Source organism: Camelus dromedarius, chromosome X (assembly GCF_036321535.1).
Source record: "Camelus dromedarius isolate mCamDro1 chromosome X, mCamDro1.pat, whole genome shotgun sequence".
NCBI lineage: Eukaryota > Metazoa > Chordata > Mammalia > Artiodactyla > Camelidae > Camelus > Camelus dromedarius.
Genome location: NC_087472.1, coordinates 90,804,678 through 90,823,498, shown reverse-complemented (window position 1 = coordinate 90,823,498; position 18,821 = coordinate 90,804,678). Strand labels below are relative to the sequence as shown.

At 39.4% G+C, this 18,821-nt stretch overlaps 1 protein-coding gene across 13 annotated transcripts in view; it reads right to left on the bottom strand.

The window, feature by feature from the left end:
• DMD (dystrophin) overlaps positions 1-18,821 on the bottom strand; it is a 1,947,932-nt gene that overhangs the window by 45,905 nt on the left and 1,883,206 nt on the right. For 11 of the 13 annotated variants that reach the window (XM_064483309.1, XM_031445590.2, XM_031445586.2 and 8 more), the window contains 3 exons: positions 15,026-15,091; positions 13,852-13,917; positions 11,016-11,174 (listed from right to left, as the gene is read on the bottom strand). The exons of the other annotated variants lie outside the window; for them this stretch is intronic. In XM_064483309.1, coding sequence (XP_064339379.1) covers positions 11,016-11,174; positions 13,852-13,917; positions 15,026-15,091 — 291 coding nt within the window. The remainder of the gene's footprint in view (positions 1-11,015; positions 11,175-13,851; positions 13,918-15,025; positions 15,092-18,821) is intronic. 13 annotated transcript variants of the gene reach the window in all.

Here is an 18,821-nt window from a genome sequence, read left to right as displayed (position 1 = left end):
GCCAGCTACAGATATATTGTATGATTCTATTTCCATGAAATGTCCAGAATAAGCAAATCCATAGAAACAAAGTAGATCATTGATTGTCTAGGGCTGGGGTGGTATTGCTTTGGGAGAAATGGAGAGTGACTGAAAATGAGTATGGGGTTTCTTTTTTGGGTGAGGAAATTGTCCTAAAATTGATAATGTGACAATGGTTGCACAACTCTGTGAATAACTAGTGACTTATACACTTTAAATGAGTGAATTGTATGTTAATTATATCTTGATAAAGCTCTTATAAAAACAAGTTCTAGATTTAAAATCCTATTTCTCATACTACAAAAAATATTTCCCCAGTGAGGTCAGTAACTTTCCAATGCTCTCTCCTACTATATGACGGAATCAAGTTCAATCCACGTACGTAAGAGAAAAATGGTGTGTATATGCCTGCAGACTTATCTACGTAGACACTTCTCACGATTTTCAGATGATGATTTTAAGAAAGAGCCTAAAAATAAGCCCAGAAAATGCTCCAGTCTGGGCTAACTTAAACAACTTCAATGTTTCCAGTTGAATGGAAAATGTTACGACAACCCAAAGAGGTATATTAAAGGATTTGTGGGAAGAACAACAACATAAGAAATGAGAAAAACAAGAAGACAGGTGAAAGTCAGCCAAAAAATCCAGCAGGGAACAGGAAACCTCCAAAGGGCATTCATCCATTCACTTAATCAACACATATTTCTACACCCAGCACTAGAGAGAGAAAGATACGTGAGACATGGTCCCTTTCCCTTCAAGAGCTCACCGTCTGGCATATGGGACAAACCTCACACTAATGCAAAAGGACCGGGAACTATGCTCAGGGCTAAAGCTGGAACTATAGGTTACTCCTATCTTTGAAATAATCACCCTGATTTACTAGGAAATTATAGAAAAAGGATCATATGGATTTACTTATAACCTGTAGTTAGCAGACAGAGTGGCACCAAAAGGTAACCCAGATTTTGGAGATACAGAAAAAGGCCAACTTTAATTATTAACATAGTAAAAATAAATAAATAAATAAATAAAGGTAGTCATCTGCAGCAGTATTAACACAGCAGGAAATCATTTCTAACTGGGTACAGCCAACTACAGTCACGCACACCAGGAGGTCCTTGGTCTTCTTTCCACATATATTCTCTTCCTAAGGAGGACCCTGTCCTTTCCCAAGGCTTCTAGCTCCTCTAAGCTCATGACCCCATCTCCCCAACCCACTACTCCTCAACCCAGACTTCCCTTCTAGACTCCAGATCTTTCTTTTTCAGTAGTCTCCTGGATGTCTCCATTAGCCATGGGTTCTGTGAACTTAAACTTGCTAAGCACCAAGTCACACAAGGTTGATTCACTGATCAGTTACCTCTAAAACTTCAGTGCCAGACAAAGAATCAGCTTCCGCAAGTGGCATTACACAGGACCATATACTAGCCACACATCTTTCAAACGTATACCTTAATCTGTCACGGAGATGAATGTTACCCCTGCATTCCTCTTAATATCTTCCCATGTGTTGATAACACACTTTTAGATCACAACCCAGGAGAGGCCTCAAGTAACAACTGGCCTTTGTATCTAACAACTTAAAAAGCAAAATCAAACAGTAACTGTGATAGAAACAAAGTTGCTGTCTTTGGTATAGACATCCTTTGAAATTCAATCAATTACCAAGAATTAAGCACTCCACTTAACAAGTTAACTTTGTAAAGTTACTGGTGGAAATTCTTTTTGGTAGTTTAATTACAAAGCCAGGCCACTCACAGTGGGATGCTCCATAAAAAAACTACATAGAATTTTCTATTGTTATGAGAGATGATTTAACACATATCTTTGAATTTTCCAGACTAAATCATTTTGGTCTCTGGGTTTCTAGGGCTTTACTACTAGAACAAATCAGAAGTTACTTTTGTGAGAAAAATCCAGGCTTCCTCTGCACAGGCATTAGAACAGACTTGAATTTCTTACCAAAGTAAGATCTACAGAACATTAGAATTGGGCTGAGGACAAGTATGTGCAACCAACGCTGGGTTAAACAAAACTAATCAAGTTTTTCCCGTATTCTTTAATGCAAATGCAGATTAATCAAGACTTTCCAGTACAACCATTTCCAAAGTTTATCTGTCTTTAGAATCAGTTTTCTTTAGATTATCTTAGAGGTATTCTGCAGAACACATTTTGGGCAACAGTGACCACCGTCTATGGAGAACTGTCATCATTTGTTTGGTCTTTAGTGGTAAGATAGCCACAATTAATAAAGGGCACTAGAGGCAGCCACATAAAATTTCCTTTGGTCTTTGTCATAAAAATACTGATAAGGACACTAGCCAGCAATCACACCAAGCATTAACACTGTTATGAGTCCAGGAATGCCTGAGTTTGAATCCAGGCCCCATGCCTTGCTAGCTGTATGACATGTCCTTCATACTCTGTGCCGCGGAGTCTTTATTTGGGAAACAGCCTCTTCTTCATAGGGTTGTTGTGAGGATTAAATAAGATCTTACATGTACTCAAAACAGTTCCGGTCCATAGCAAGCAGTCAAATGACAGCTATTTGTTTTTACTGTTATTTAGAGCCAAGAAAACTATGGTGTTTCCTTAGAAAATTGCATGCTTCTTTCATCCAACATTGAGAGAGAGACAAATCACTGTTTCCTCTTCTCCCCCTGCCTGCAGGGAACCTCAGACCGAATTTTAAACACAGTTATATCAACTAAGCCAATCTCTACTATGTTCACTGATTTACTGATTATATTTCAGGAATCTTACTACTAGGCTTTCTTTCTTCTTCTTCTTTTTTTTTTTAAATTCCTTCTTGGAAAGTGAATACATAAAATCAGTATAGGACATTTCCACTTGAATCTCCTTGGGCAAACAGAACTCAGTATGCCTAATACATAGTTCTTTTTCTCTATCCATTGACCTTGGCTAATCAGTAGCTTTTCTTGTGTGTTCTATGTTGTTTTGTTTTTTAATGATTATTTCCCAGTTCCCTCATTAAACAATTTCGTAACACGCAGTTCATCCCTTTCCCATCTCCCCTGGCCTCATTCATTCAGTGACCTTCCCGTTTCTTCATTCCTTCTTCACTTGCCTAAGATATTCTTAGTTCAGAACCTGTCCATCTTCCAATGAATGATTCCACTTTCCTTCTACCAATCTCCATGGCTTTAGCTCCCTGCCTGTAATTATTTTTCTCAATCATCCCCACCTCAAAAAACCTTCACTGATCAACTGCTTATAAAATAAAATCCAAACTCCTTTGTCTGACACATGAAGCCATTTAAACAGTGGGACTGCACCTACCACACCACTACTCTCTTGATCCTTTCATCTTGTGCTCTGGCCCCACATTGCTCGCTGCCCCAGCAGTCTGGAAAGCTCATCCTTACCCTCCACTCTCGCAGCCTGGAAAACTCCTATTCAATCTTTATCTTCAACTCTCTTTGTTAAAGTCTCTTCGATCCCTCACACAGAATTAATCCTTCACCTCTGTGCCCCTCGATCACTTGTAACACTGGGTTCTAATTAGTTCTTTATATTTTAATGCCTTTTTATTAAATTTTGAGCTCCAGGAGGGTAAGAACTAAGGCTTGTTCCTTTATATACTCCTGGCAGGTTGAAAAACCTGTTAAGCATTCACTAATTATCTGTTCAAGTGAATGGAATGATATCCTCAGGCCTGGAAAGTAACTAAGGAAACTTAACAGTACAGTCAATTCTATTATAGCAGGATGGTCTGGTAATAAAAGCCAAGAGGAGGATGAGGGTCTTCATGGAAGATCTAAAAAGGGAAACTGGATTTTAAGAATTTCAGCTTTTATCCAGCCTATTCTAGGAAGATGGCAGTTGTACCAGTAAGTTGTGAATATTATTCTCATTAGAGGGGTACTCTGGTTTCCCTGTGATATGAAGTAGTCTTCATAACTATCCAATCTCCTATGCCAAGATCCAGGCTCAGCGGACAATTTTATTTTGGTTTTCATCTCCAAGACATCTAAGACAGAGGACTCTAGAATGGAGTGACAACTCCAGTCTTTAAAAAATATATACATTCCCCATCTAAATAGATTTACTATTTGTACTTAAACCTCTCGCTGTTGCCCCAAAAAGATTTAATGCAACATAAATACACTTAGTATAACAAGACAGTTAAAAAGAGGGAGAATTTGGATAAAGGGGGAAATAAATTGCCATTCTGGGTAATCTATTTACATCCATGAATTGGATAGGATGAACTGGTCCCCTCCAGCTGTGATTAACTCTGGATAGACCGAAGGAGATCTAAGTATCGGATTGGTTAGTTAGAAACTGAGCCTCTGAAACATGGTGACCCCAGCCCGAGTAAGTGCCGTCCCTGCCTGGGGAGAGCTGAGGCGCTTGCCTCATGCACAGCTTATTAAATGCAATGGGTAGGCCCTTCCGCTTCCCTCCATACAGTGGCTTCTCTTGCCATGAAAGAGCCTGGTGGTCTGGGGGGAAACTAGCTCCCTTTATCTAAAAAGGCTCTGCATCGAGTGACTTTGGGTCCTGGACGTTTTATCATCGACAGTGTGGAAAATTACCTGAAAAGAGCAAGGGTGGAGAAATCCCCCTCCCTGTCATGTCCTGGAAAAAAAGATTACAACAAAAAACCATCCTTCCCCAAATGACTAAGGTAACGCTCAAGGATGCCCCACTGCTGACCGAAGACAAGGCTAGACACGAATCCTACTAATTCCCATCCTTTGCCTAATAAAGGATTACCTGAACTGTTTCATTCCCACTGATCAACTGGACAAAATGCTTGTTAATCAAACTGTGGCTAAGCATCCCTCCTTCCTCCGGGCCTCTGAACTTTGGCCCACTCTCAGCCTGGCCCAGGATGCCGGCCCTCCCGAGAGCTGACTGGGCTCAGGGCAAAAGAGCCTCCAGCTTTGTCACTCCTCTCTGTGAAAGAAAACCACTTTTTGCCTAACTCTTTACACACTTGCATGCTCCCTATGGCAATAGTCCCTCTCCCCACATGCAATAATCCTTTCAAATAAAGTCTCTCCTTACTAAAAAATGAAATAAAGAAATAAAAATAAAAAGGCGCTGCGGCCCTTTGCTTGGGGGCTCAAACTGCCAAGTGACATGAAGGCCCCGTTTCATTGCATTTCTTGTATACTCCTCTTTTCCCCCTAATCCAACTTAATAGCCATGTACAGACCAGCTGTCAGAATCTGTTTCTGTACTAATTACCAAGGATGTCTATTGGAAAGTTAACATTCAGTGTTATCTTCCTGGCCCCCCTTCCCTACCCTGAGTTCCTCACCTACAATGCTATTTTCTCAGGGGGCCCTTCTCCCACTCAAAACCATGCCTCCTCCTGTGCCCTGCTGCCCCTCTCCCTCCTGCCTCCTCTGGGAAGCTGCTCCTACCACTCCCATGCTCTCCTCCCCTCTTTTTCTGGCATATTCCTCCAGCACATGGAAAGAAATCAGGGATCTTTAAGTACCACCAGAAGACCAGTGGGAATACTACACAGCACTGTGTGAAATAATCCCCAAACCCACAAACATGTGTAAATATCTGCATACGTGGAGAATATCCTTGAAAGGGTACATGAGAAGCCAGAAAAGGTGGTGGCTGGGCTCCAGAGCTGGGAGCACCACAGCCAGGGGACAGGGCTGGAGAGAGGCTCACGGTTCTCCATATGCCTTCCGAATCCTTCAGATATCTCATACTCTGTGTGGATTAAAGGATCAAAGTAACTAAATAAACATTTTAATGTTTGCATCTTCCAGAGTTCTCCCAGGCCCAGTGCCCTCCATCAGCCACGCGCTCCCTGGGGAGATAAATTCACTCTCAGTTTCAACTTCATTGGTGAGCTGGTGCCTCACAGCTCTGTCCTCTCTGGCCCACACCTGTCCCGCAAGCTCCACAGCTCCCCTTCTCACTGTCAGACACGTGTACGTGGCTGAGTCACCGGCGCCTCAAACTCACCGTCTCCTGTAGCCCATTCACCACCTTCCAGCTACTCGACCCTTCAGGAGGGCCCTCTATCAACACGGCTGAGCGAAAGAACCAACCTGCCCCTACTCCTCCCGCATCGTCGGTCCCCGCTGCCAGCAACCACCGTCTCGCCAAGCACGGGCCGGAACTGGGACTGGTGCCTCCCCTCCCCAGACCCACGGAAGCAGCCAAACAGCTCAGCCCCTCCCCTAAAACAGCACTCAGATTCAGCCCATCCTCCCCATTTCTACAACCTTCCTTTAGGCCCTTACCATCTCTTTCCTGGGCTTCCACACTCATGCCCAGTTTGACTTCCTTCTTCCTGGATCGTGCTTTTCACGCTCACTCCCAACACAGCTGCCCGAGTGACGCATCGAAGTGTAAATCCAACAGCATGACTGCTGGCTGGCACCCAGGAGTGGCTCCCTGTACCAGGTGAGGAGCCGCAGCATGGCACCGTGTCCTTCCCCACCTGCCTGGTCTCATCTCCTCCCGCTTCTTGCCCTGTTACAGAAGTCACACATGGCTTGCGGTTTCCCAATCATGCGCTGCTGCTCCTCCCTGACACCCCTGTTTATGCTCCTTACTGCTTGGAACGCCCACTCCTGACCCCCTTCAGCTTCCCTTCCTCTTGGCCATCTCCTCACCACCATTTGAGACTCATACGAAGACCTAAGGAAGGAACACGGAATAAAGACGTCCTGAGACTGTGAAGACTGAAAACCACCAGCCCCAGGCTCAGTCACCCATCATTTACAAGGCAAAGCAACAGGATCACGATCTCCAGCTAGTTTAACTCAGTGGTACAAGTAACTGATCTAGAACTTCTCTGACCGTAACATTAACGATCTGTATAACCACTGGAGGAATGAAAAGGAGCAAGAGGAAACTCAGACTGAGGCTGCATCGTGACTGGTCACCCAAAAAAAGACACATGAAAGGTACTGAGTAGGTACTAAGAGCCTAGAGTCCCCCGTTGTCATGTTACATCTCCTAACAACTAGAATTAACTTTACGCTTCACAGCGGATCAGGTTAGCATTTACCCTCCGTTTAGACTTGGGAGCAACCTAATGAATTTGATGTGCAGGCAGCAGAATGAGAATGGGTTTTTGTCTCTCATAAAGGGTACCTTTTCATTGTTAGGGTCGTACATAGAATTTCAGAGCAAGTCTGAGTTCATTTAGACAGTGCAGAGAAAAATACGTCATAAGGTGCCACTACAGATTTAAGTCAGGAGATTGTAGGCTTTAATCTAGGCAGGAAAAAAGAAAACTTTTGCAACGCCAAGGATACACAATGGAGCAAATTCTCAACATCCAACTGGTCTACCAAACAGGTGAATCAGTTATCTGTGGTATGAGGGTGAGACACTATGCAGAAGTGAAACGTCAAAGATTGTCTAAGTCACTAGTCACTCAAATTTATGAGAGACACTATTGAGAAAATTCTAAGCTTTTGCTCAGAGCTTCCGCCTTATCTTTGTGGCATAAGCCAAGAATCAGAGAATGCCAGTGGGGGGGAGACACGCAGGGCTTAGGATTTAGAAAATGAATTTTGAACGTTCTAAATTTATGACAAAGCAATGCTTGGCGCTAATCAAAGAAGTTTGTAACAGGGACGTATTCTGAAAAGCAAGCAGAAGAAAAGCTTTCAAAAGGCTTTTCTCTATGAAATTAGGTTGTAAAAAGAATTTCAGCCAAAAGTACATGCATGAGTGCTACAAGGAAAATAAATTCAGCTTCATTTCAATTCATTTATTCATTAACTTATTCAACAAATATTTATTGAATGCTCCATGCAACAATTGGGAGAAATGGAATTCTAAAGACAGAGATAAGACACCCCTGAGACACTTCCTAATTAGCCACTTCCTGTTTTCAAGGGGATGGTGGGGAGGGGTCATGAATAAGAATAACAGAATTCAATAAGATGTCTGGTCAGGAATTGTGATCTCCAAGCCTCTTTCCTTTGCTAAGTGTCATTTGGAGACAAGTTCTTCCTACAGAATAAAGGAACACAAAATACACAGATATAGTAAGTACATGTCCGAAGGACATGGGACACTCCCAATTTTAAATATTCTTCCCCGTTTTCTCTAAAAGCATGCTTGGAGTTGTCATATTATGTAGCCCATCTGACTTGGGAAATACAGCCAGCTTGGCAGGCACTGAGGGCGGTGCATCTAATGACCTCCCATGGATTCTCTCAGCGGAAAGACAGGAAATGGTGAACTAAAGGCTCCTTAAGCAACACTGAATTCAAGGACCATGAAGGCAAAGCTATGGCTCTGAAGCTCTTTGAGAAGAAATGCAAGACAACAGGAGAGGAAGAGCAAAGGGAAGCAGACCGGCTACTTCCAGGAGGGGAGCTCTGCAGAGATATTTCTTTGGGATTTGAGAGGAAGTGAAAATGTGATAAAGTAGACAGAGAAAGAAGGAAGGTCATCCTGACCTTTACTTGAGGGTCAAGATAACTTACAGAAAGATTTTCATTAACAGCAGGTTCTTCATTTTGGACCTTTACGCAGCCCTGGTGTAATTTATTTTTTCTTTCAGAGAATAAACCATCTCATTCTTGACATCTTGGACATCTTTCAGGGTAAAGTGGTTATCACTGTACCACACATAGATGGACTGGTTTATTCATGTCTGGTCCTAAAATTATTCCCTCAAGTTAAGGTACCTTCCATGGAATGTGCCACAGTTCTACATAAATGATATTTATAAAGAATGCACAATTTCATGTAAATGATTTTTACATAGAATGACTCTTCTTTATGCTCTGCTGCAAGGTTGAGTTGGCTATTTAGAGTCAGAAAATCTGGATTTGAATTCGGTTCTGCCACTGGCGAATGTGAAATCTGGGTCAAACCATTTGAACCTCTCTGAACCTGCATTCTTCCATCCATCTTCCATACAGAACTTTTAGGAAGATTAAATGACCCAAAATGCATTCAAGTGCCCTGAAAATGATGAAATACATATAAATGGTAGCTTCAGTACTCTGCACCAACACTTGGCCTGGCTGTCACGGTATGGAAGGGAAGCATGCTAATAATAAGACAGAACTCTTGACCAATGAGGTAAGAAGACATATTATACAACAGCAACAATTAGATATTACAAATCTATTTTTATTCCTGGGTAACATCAAATTTTACTTCTAATGCCAAGCCCAGCTTTTTCTTCCTATTTGACTGACCTTTAAAATATTGAAAGATTTAACATAAATGAACCTAATGATGATTATTAATAAAGTAAAGGGAAAGGTTTTACCTACCATTATACTCATTGCCAGTCTTACAAATAAGGCCAAAAATAATGTTACCAATAAAACCAACTGAATGTTCCATATTACCTCCTGGATGGTACTCATGTGACATCCTCCCTGTAGTTTTAGGTTTTACCAAACATTTCCAGAGCACCCAGTAAATAGTCACATTGTGCTAGGTACTATAGAGGACATTAAGAGAATTAAGACACAGTTCTCATTCCCAAGGCATTCACTATCTCCATCAGAGGGAGGCATTGGGAGTAACTGATAAAAAGGCAAACTGTCACAGAGTTCTTTGAGAAAGGTCCAGTATTCTGGGAATATAAACAAAAGATAGATTACTTCCAAATGCAGGGATCTAACAGGGGAAATAATTCAGAGCAAAGGCGTGGAGGATGGGTAGGACTCTTTTGCCAGATGTGGCAGTGGAGGGATGCGGGTGGGCAGTGAGGCTGAGAAGCAAGCTTGAGCTTGACCCAGAAAGTGGATGAGGGCAGGATGCATTCAGAACCAGTAGCTACAACAGCATGGCCAGAATACAGGTACAAAAGATGAAGCTGTGAAAAAAGCAGGTCAAGAGAAAATTGTGGAAGGTTTTAAATGCCCAGCTGAGAAGCTGGGTTTTTTTCTAGATGCAGAAATCCAATGAAGGAAGAGCGCCATGATGGGTCTTGGTTCTGGAAAGCTGCGCAACTAGAAGTCAGTACAGAGGATGTATTGGAGGGCTGGGAAGGAGACTAAAGGGAAGCCGACCAGATAAGGAGCGTTGGTCAGAGGCACTGAGAGCTAGAAAGAGGGCAGTGGCAGCAGACAGCAGTGGATAAACGGCAGTTTGCCTTTTCATCTTGAGGTGACATACTCCCCGAGGGCACTGGTTCTCAGACACACTGTGTTGCCTAGATTAAGAGGTCTTTGTGCCTTGGGCTAAACCAAAGAGATGAAAGTACTCAAGTCCCATAAATTTGAGCAACTGCTCCTTTAAAGACTCGCCTGGTGGCATCTGTCTAAAGAAGGCACACTGAGTTAGAAGTGATCATGTGCAAAAAGCCTTTCTTAACCAAGGGACCTGTGATACAATAAATGTAATACAAAAGTAAAAGTCCAATGATTTCCATTAACCTGACACCACACAGTACGCCAGATTTTTACATCTTTGTCCTCTGTGCCATCATTATGAAATTGTCTTTAGTCTTATACTTTTATAATTTCTGCTCTTTTCCCATGAACATCTTTTTCGGGTGATGACTGACAACTGCAATTGCCTCACTAATCTGCTAGGACGGTGAGCATAAATGATTTTTGTGTTTGATGATGAAAAATAAGATGAACTAATTCATACCCAAATATGACCAATGAGCCTACTTCCTTAAGTGCTTTAAGATAGATCATATGGGCAAACACATGTACAAATCATATAACCATAAAATTAAATGACCTACTTTGTTCTTACATTCTATTCTCAAATATAAAATCAAAGCCTCTGAAACACATGCAACAAATCAAATACCACCATCAGCATTAACTCCTTTAACACCTAAAGTATGAGTTCTTACTTATGCTGTTGCATTCATTTTCTTGTTTCAGATACAAAAAAGAGAGAGAGAAAATCTGTAAATGGAGCTACGCAGATTATTGGAGCAAACAATTAGACATAGAACGACTCTAAGTGAAGATTCCTGGCGCTTTTCTATGTGCGCAAGTGTATGCGCTCTGCATACCAACGACAAAGCTAGAAAGAAAACTCACCTGTTTTCTTCCTCAAGATCTGCTAGGATTCTCTCTAGCTCCCCTCTTTCCTCACTCTCTAAGGAAATCAAGATCTGGGCAGGACTACGAGGCTGGCTCAGGGGGGAGTCCTGGTTCAAACTTTGGCAGTAATGCTGGATTAACAAATGTTCATCATCTCTGGAAAATAAAATCAAAGGTTTTGGTTTTTTCCCCCCTTATTTTGCTTTTGGGGGTCAGGGACTCAGGTGTGTATTTTAAAAGAGAAACAGTTATTTGCTCTTAACAATTAATTAGACCCCTTTTCCTATTTCTGAAGACACTGTGACATTGTTGAGGTTGTGCTCTACCATCCTATTGGTGACAATTCCAAGGATCCCTGGCTCAAATTCTCCACTGAATCTGGGTGGCCTATTTACATGGGTAAACGAACAGCAGAATTACAGCAACACTGGGGCTCCATGTCGACAGTTTAACCAATCGTTAGTAAATATTAAGCGACATAATAATGGCTGTATAATGTTTTGCTACCAAGCCTGTCAAGATAATCTGCTCACTCACCCACACTATTGTTGATACTGACCAGGAAAAAACTGAAGCCCATAAAAGAACAGAGCAAATATTTTCTTCAGTAGAAGGCAATGAAACCCGAAAGTGTTGCTTTGGTGAGCCAGTCTGAACTTACTTATTAAGCCACAGAGGCAGGCTGGTAACAATAATAAAACTACAGATAAAACAACTGTTTCATTTAATTATTGTTTAGATAGAAACACAAAAATTGGAAGGGGAAAAAAAAAGCCATTAAGGTGACTAATTATAAGAGGACTGAACAACTCATTCCTTAGAGCAGCTTTTAAAGACTAATCTTGGGCAACCAAGAGGCCAAAGGCTTTTATTTTGGGAGGCAGTTACAATCTTTCTCCTTAAACCCAGGAACTCTCCAGTACACTGGAGAAATTATTTTCTAAACCCAATGCTCCTAGCTCCTGAAAAGCCTGTGTACCTCCAAGTTATAAGAACTCCATTCTATTCTTAATGGGAGGCTAAAGTTCTGTTTCTGGCTAGATACTAGTAAGATGATACGTTAATACTTCCCTCTCCACACTCATTTAATTTCCTTTTCTCATCTCCTTGTCTTCTGAGTTGAAAAGAAATTCAGATACTGAGGGAAAAAATCCTCCTGATTTAAACGATTTTGGTCCGTCAGGCCAGATAATTGGTTGAAAAGTTAACAGTTGACTAAAAATAATTATTGGATGGTAAAGACAAATGTTTAAGTGAGATCAACCAATCTATCAAATCACTTCCCCAGACCTGCCCCCAAAATATCATGATTTTACCATCCAACACTGAGTCAAAATGGATTTTACGTCCTCAGAATAAGCTAAAGAAAGCTAAATTTCATTTAAAAATAAAAGCTGTTTTACCACCTGATTTACTAGCCCTCTTCCAAACTCGGAAATTTTATTGCTAGAACAGCTAGAATTAAACTTCTCTCGCTGTTCTCTTAAGCAGTCACCAAGTGGCAGCCATTATTACACAGATACAACTTGAATTAATTTGAATGTGCGAGAGCTTCTCATGTTCAAATCAGTGACCCAAAGAAGCAAATCATTCAGGTTGTTTACATTTGGCTGATACTTTGGTTAACTATTTTTCTGTCAAAGTATTTTATTATTCATTCTATTAATACTTTCCCCCATAGCTAAGAAAAAGAATGCACCAAGTTTTGTTTGGGGAAAAGGTTGTTTTCTTTTAGGCAACTTGATCATATATGAATGGCTGAGTGTCGATTTTATTCTTTATTATTAACTTGATCGCCTTTATGTACCAGATGAGATGATTTATTCTCATGCCTTACATAACCATTTATGTATAAATGCCACTTTGATACTATTTCCTTCAGTCTAATCGTTCTAAAGGCCGTTTCTCATTTGAATGTGACTTTGGGTTGCCATATAAACTACATATGATAAATTTACCATTTTCCCCTTTGCCTAGATTTTCCATGACAAAGTAGTGAGACATCCATACCTTATTAAACTTATAACATTATTATACTTTGACTAGATTTCTTCTCTCTAAATTAACTCTTCAGTTGGCAGATCCTTAATTTTTTCCTCCACATTAACTTCTTAATCTGCTCCCCCTGCCTCAGGCTGCTGGTTCATGGCGTACTCCTCTGTGTTCCTTACTGTGACGGGTTCTCCTGCTCGGTAATGCATCACTCTCTCTCCTTCCTTAAATTTGACAGGCCTGGCTTATCATCCCACAAAGAAACTGTGACCTAAATTTGTACTTCCTCTTGTGAAACCCTTCACAAGATTGCCTCATTTTATTTTGCTCATGAAGATGCTAAATCACAAAAATCTACCACTTAGGGTCTCTAGAGGAAAATGCCCAACTAACCGACCATATGGGAATACCAATGCAACTACACCAAGATTGTATCTCCACTCCCCATGAGTGGACAAAATACTACTTAGCCAGCACTTTAAAAATTAATATCCAATCCCTTAAAGTATGTGGCAGGTTTGGTCCAAGATTAAGCATTTAATCTAATTTAAGTATTTAGGACCCTGCGATTTGTGATAGTGTGGCATTAAATAAGAATAAGGCAAAGTGTTTGGGGAACATTCTGGACCATCTGAAACACCAAGAATGCCACAATCTGGATGAACTCATTCTGTGTCAGGTTGTCAAGAGTTTAAAAAAAAAAAAAAAGTAAATGAATGGCTCCTTGAAAGATCAAACGAATATAAATGCTAATTCCTATCTTCTTTGCTACCCTACCTCTAAATCCCTCCAAGCAATTTCATCGTCAGGAACATTTTGTAAAAAGAGACAGGATACTTACATGCTCTCATTAGGAGAGATGCTATCATTTAGATAAGATCCATTGCTGTTTTCCATTTCTGCTAGCCTGATAAAAAACGTAAAAGCTCATTAAAACTTATGTGACTTCTTAGAACCTATTCAAGACCTAATCGAACATTCCTGAAAACTAAAGGCTAACTCATGTCAAGAGGAGAAAGGAATCCTTCATATTAAGGGATGTGTGTGTTGGCCTAACCATCTGAGGCAGTGAGCGGTGGACCACAGCTAGTTAGCAGCTTTATATTTCTGTTTTAAATTATAAGGGAAGTTGAATTTTGTTTCTTAGCAGATAGATCTTCCTTTCACCGAGAACAGGCCTTTGTTTCCATGAGAAAAGGCTCCCTAACAACAAATACACCCCGTACCTTACACGACCCTGTGGTTTTCTTTTTAAAGACAATTAAAGCTTTCCACTGATGACAGAGTTACATATAGCTAGTTAATGCTTCCCATGGTTGATAAACACGTTTAGCAGTTAGAATATTGATAAAGGACAGATTCACAGTAACCTCTCCAAACATTCTGCAACCAATTTTTACCTTTAAAAACCTCCTTCATCTCAGACAATAATAAACTCCTTTTACAACTAAAAAAAAAAAAAAGTTAAGCAAACTCTTACAGATTTATTTAACAAGCATAAGATATCTTACAATTAGCAATTCAGGCTTTAGATATAAAAGTTACCTCAACACAAAGAAGGTGGGACAGAAAGGCACAAGGATTAGGAAAATTAATGATTCTCTTCTTTATGGCATATTATGTACAATAAACACAGAAATAGAAAGCCAGTGCTTTCACGTTCTCCACACAACACAGTATACTTTCTTAACATATTTATGTCTGATCTAGCAGTTTTCTAAGAAGGTTAGATGGTTTCTAAGTCAGTTGATTAAACAAACTCAGGATATAAAACACAACAAAGCTACGAGGAGTGTTTAAAGGCCAGGGTTAGGGGAGGCTGTTCTGAACTGATGCTCTTATTGGTCCAAAAACAACATGCAGTGGAATGGCATGCACGTTAGAGGGCAAGCTGATTAGTAGAAATCAGACAAGATTGGGGAAAAAGAAAAGATTTGTTTAAAATGGTTATAGGTTAGATTTCCTTGGTTAGTTATTTCATTCAATATTTGCCTGGCATTCAACTAGTCTCATACCTGCTAGCATAATGTTCAATGCGTGAATGAGTATCATCGTGTGAAAGTTGAGGGGACGAGGCAGGCCTATAAGGCAGAAAATGTGATTAGTCACAGACACCATCCATTAATGGAGAAAAAAACCCCACCACACAGTTATTTATATACATGGCCTAGAATGCTTTCATTTCTAATTCTATGGATAATGTACACATTTAGTTGTTCCTGTAGCTTCTGTATCATCAAGTATTTAGAATCCAGGTTTGAGAGATGATTTCTCCTACTTCTGCTTTTTTCCAAAGCCATAGAGATCACAAACTTCTCGGGCAAGTTTCAGTTATAGAAAAGGTTGGGGGGGACAATGTCTACATGACATTTTTGTCCTCCTTCCTTGTAATGTCTCATACCCTACAGCTGTGAAATTGTGTTAGCACATGTGGTTTACAATCTGAAACAGTTTACACCTGTGCCAGTTACTAGCTGCCTTCTTATTGAATAGAAAGTGTACATTCCCCCTAGTACACTTGCAGTCAACAATTTTAGTTCCAAAGAGGCCACTCCAGTCCATGACTACTTAAGATTCCATGTATCAAGATGGTCTGTGCAATTTTGTGAAGAAAGTATGTATCTACCAATTTACCAGCAGGATTGTATTACTTCTTCATAGAGTAAAACTGAATGGCCTAAAATTATAATGTGAAATCTTAAAAAAGAATAACTAAATTCAACAGAGTATCACAATATCGGAAATGTATCTTATTAGGGGTACCATGTGTGAGAATACAAGGGGGCAGGGAATAGGAGGCAAGGGTCAGCATGCATGGTCTGTAGACTCTGGGGGCATAAAATCCTACTCTTTTTACTTTCATAGATTAGAATCTTGGTAGGGTTAACATGTTTCCATCTATTCACATGTGATCTATTAACTGTCCTTGAAGTTTATACAATATCTCTCAGATTAACCTTAGGAAAAAAATCCATCTGTTCTGAAAACCAGTTCGGGCATGTGCTTTTTTGTTTTCACTAGAATAGGACAAAAGATCGTTTCCATTTCTCTCCTGATAGAGAAAGCCTTTAGGGAAAGGCATGAATCCAAAAGTCAACAGTAATCTATTCAGAGAGGACTAGTTTAGTCCAATGTCTAAATAGCATTCATGGACTCGGTTAGAATACTGAGAAGAATATGGGTTTTTTCCTTACATTTAAAAAAAGAGAAAACTGTGTAGTTACCTAGGCTTATATAGGAAATGGCCTAGCATTTCATATTTCTTAAAGAAGACACACCATCATAAGATGATTACAACACACTACAGCAAATAATTAGGGAAATGAAGTCTTCCCTGAGAGATAAATGTCTGATGAAACCAATGCTGTCTAGGTCAAGCGTTACCATAATCAAATTTGGAATGAATTACAAAGATGCTTAAACTGTCATGAGGAAACAAAAGGATGAGTACCCAATTTACTAGGCAGATCCAAAGATTTCCAGGTGAATCTCCAGTTTTGGGGATAATCTGCTAATTTCTCAGAACCATGGAATGGCCCATTATTAGAAAAATTAAGATTTGTTTTGAAATATGCACTGTAGGTCAAGAGAATTGAGTGCTTGGATTATTTGCTTTATAAGCCCTATCTTTTGGAACAGACAAGTCTTTCAATTACATCCTTCTTATAAGCTAAAAGCCCACCATCGAGGAAAATATATTAGTGGAAATATATTTTCCTTTATAATAGTTGCTATCTGGGTAGTATCAAGCAAGAAATCCTGAGACCTTGGAGCATTAATTACACCAAGAGAAGTAGGCATGTAAATGCACAGCATTTAATAACATCTTACACAGAAAATCTTATGCAGAGCTTTAATTCTTAGCCTTGAGGATAATTCCATGTTATTTTTCTTATTAATCTACATAGCGCCTAACACAGCATACATAAGCACAAGAACTCATAAAAAACCGGAAATCTAAAAAAAAGTGTGTGTGTATATATACATATATACACATACATATATATATATTTATACACATACACACACATATATATATACATGTACACTGAAGGAGGTACTATCGAAACCAGAAAATGAGCCAAAAGGGAGTACTGGTCAGAGAAGAATCATTCAGAAACCAAGAATTAGTAGAAGTACAAAACCACTTAGTCCAGAAACAGAACTAAAAGCAAAGCCTTCTAAAACACTTCTCCAAGGGAAGGTAAGAATACTGTTCTTCCTTCTCACTCCCTAAATACAAAACGATACACCCAGAAGCATTATTCCAATTCTCACCAATAGCCAATTCCATCCGACCCACCACCACTTTCTGTTTTGTGAAAACTCCATTAATAAGTTTTCACCCATTTAGGTTTCAAAGCAGAATAACTCAAAGAATATTGTTTGATTGTCTCATTTGTGGACAAAGAATATAAAAGGTTTATGCTAGATTTAGTTTCCAATAAGATGACAAATGTAGGTAAGTAAGGATTCTCTCTAAGGAAAAACAAAAGACTGTATCTCAGTAAACTTTCAAATTCTGTGATCCATATCGAATGTATTAAATGCTACCATTGTCACAGGATGTGTTAACATTAGATAGAATTCTTGCAAAATAGAACACCTTAGGGCCTGGCTCTTCTGCCTGAATAGGACAACTTTACAATTTATTTCATAAATTATTTATAATCCCATGAGTAAAGGCTTTAATAAAATTACTGGTATTAAAGAAAACAGTGACTTTAGTCACCTGGGGTTGTTTTCTTTCTCAAAATGAGAATTTCCCACCATTTCTAAATAATCTAACACTTTTATAAAAAGGCAAAGTGGCGGTAGGCTTCAGTTGTCAGAGAGGATATTTTTAATAGAGAATGTTATTAATTTTAAAGTTCTTCAAAATTTAACAATCACCCTCTACTTAAAAAAAGTTACATTAAACTTACTCGGTTATGAGTTTTTCTGATTAGCTTATGTATATAATACACTTTTGTTCTTTCTCTTTCCTTTTAAGGAACTGTTAGTTATTCTTTGTTTATTACGCTGTGTACCTCCGACCCTGCGTTTAAAAAGTTATTCTTCAGCACATTTGTCTTTGGATTTCTCCATTGGTTAGAACTTAGTTTAACACAAAGTAAGTCAATTTGCTTATCGGGATCCAATCAAGCTGAAGATTCCAGTATATCAATTTTTTAAACAGTTTCTTATTTATGAAAAGCTTTAACTTTTATAAACCAATAGACAACCTGGGTTAGAGGAAACAATTACTAAGAGCAAAGAACATAACTGAATCTAAGTAACCTCCCAAGTTGTTTAAGCATAACGGTTATTAAAGAAACCAGGGAGAGCCACTATATCCCAGAATTCAAGGGCACGATAATGCAGCTTGAAACGAGAAAGGGAAACCTAGAGTTCCTTTAGGCTAATAAGGACTTAAAATAAACCTCAATTAATAGTTTGCATTTATCACTACAGAATTTTTGAAAAAGGATCCCCTTTAAATTAAACTACATGGTGGAATAAAAAAAGACCCACTAAAAATAAAGTAAATTCTTACATAAGCCTGTCTTCCAAACTGGTCATTTTCGTCTTATATTTAATGGAGCTATATGACTTTAAGTAAATATTTTAATGAAGTACATTCTGAAATACCAAAATTTTGTTATTAGACCCTCACACAATGTAACTTTAAAACAATGCACACTTTGTTTGCTGATATATAAATCACAGACTCCAAAAAGTTTTCTAATAACATTATAAATGCTGAGACAAATCAATTATCTGTTGGTATCTAGTATTAGTATTATTAATAACACACACCAATAGCAATAA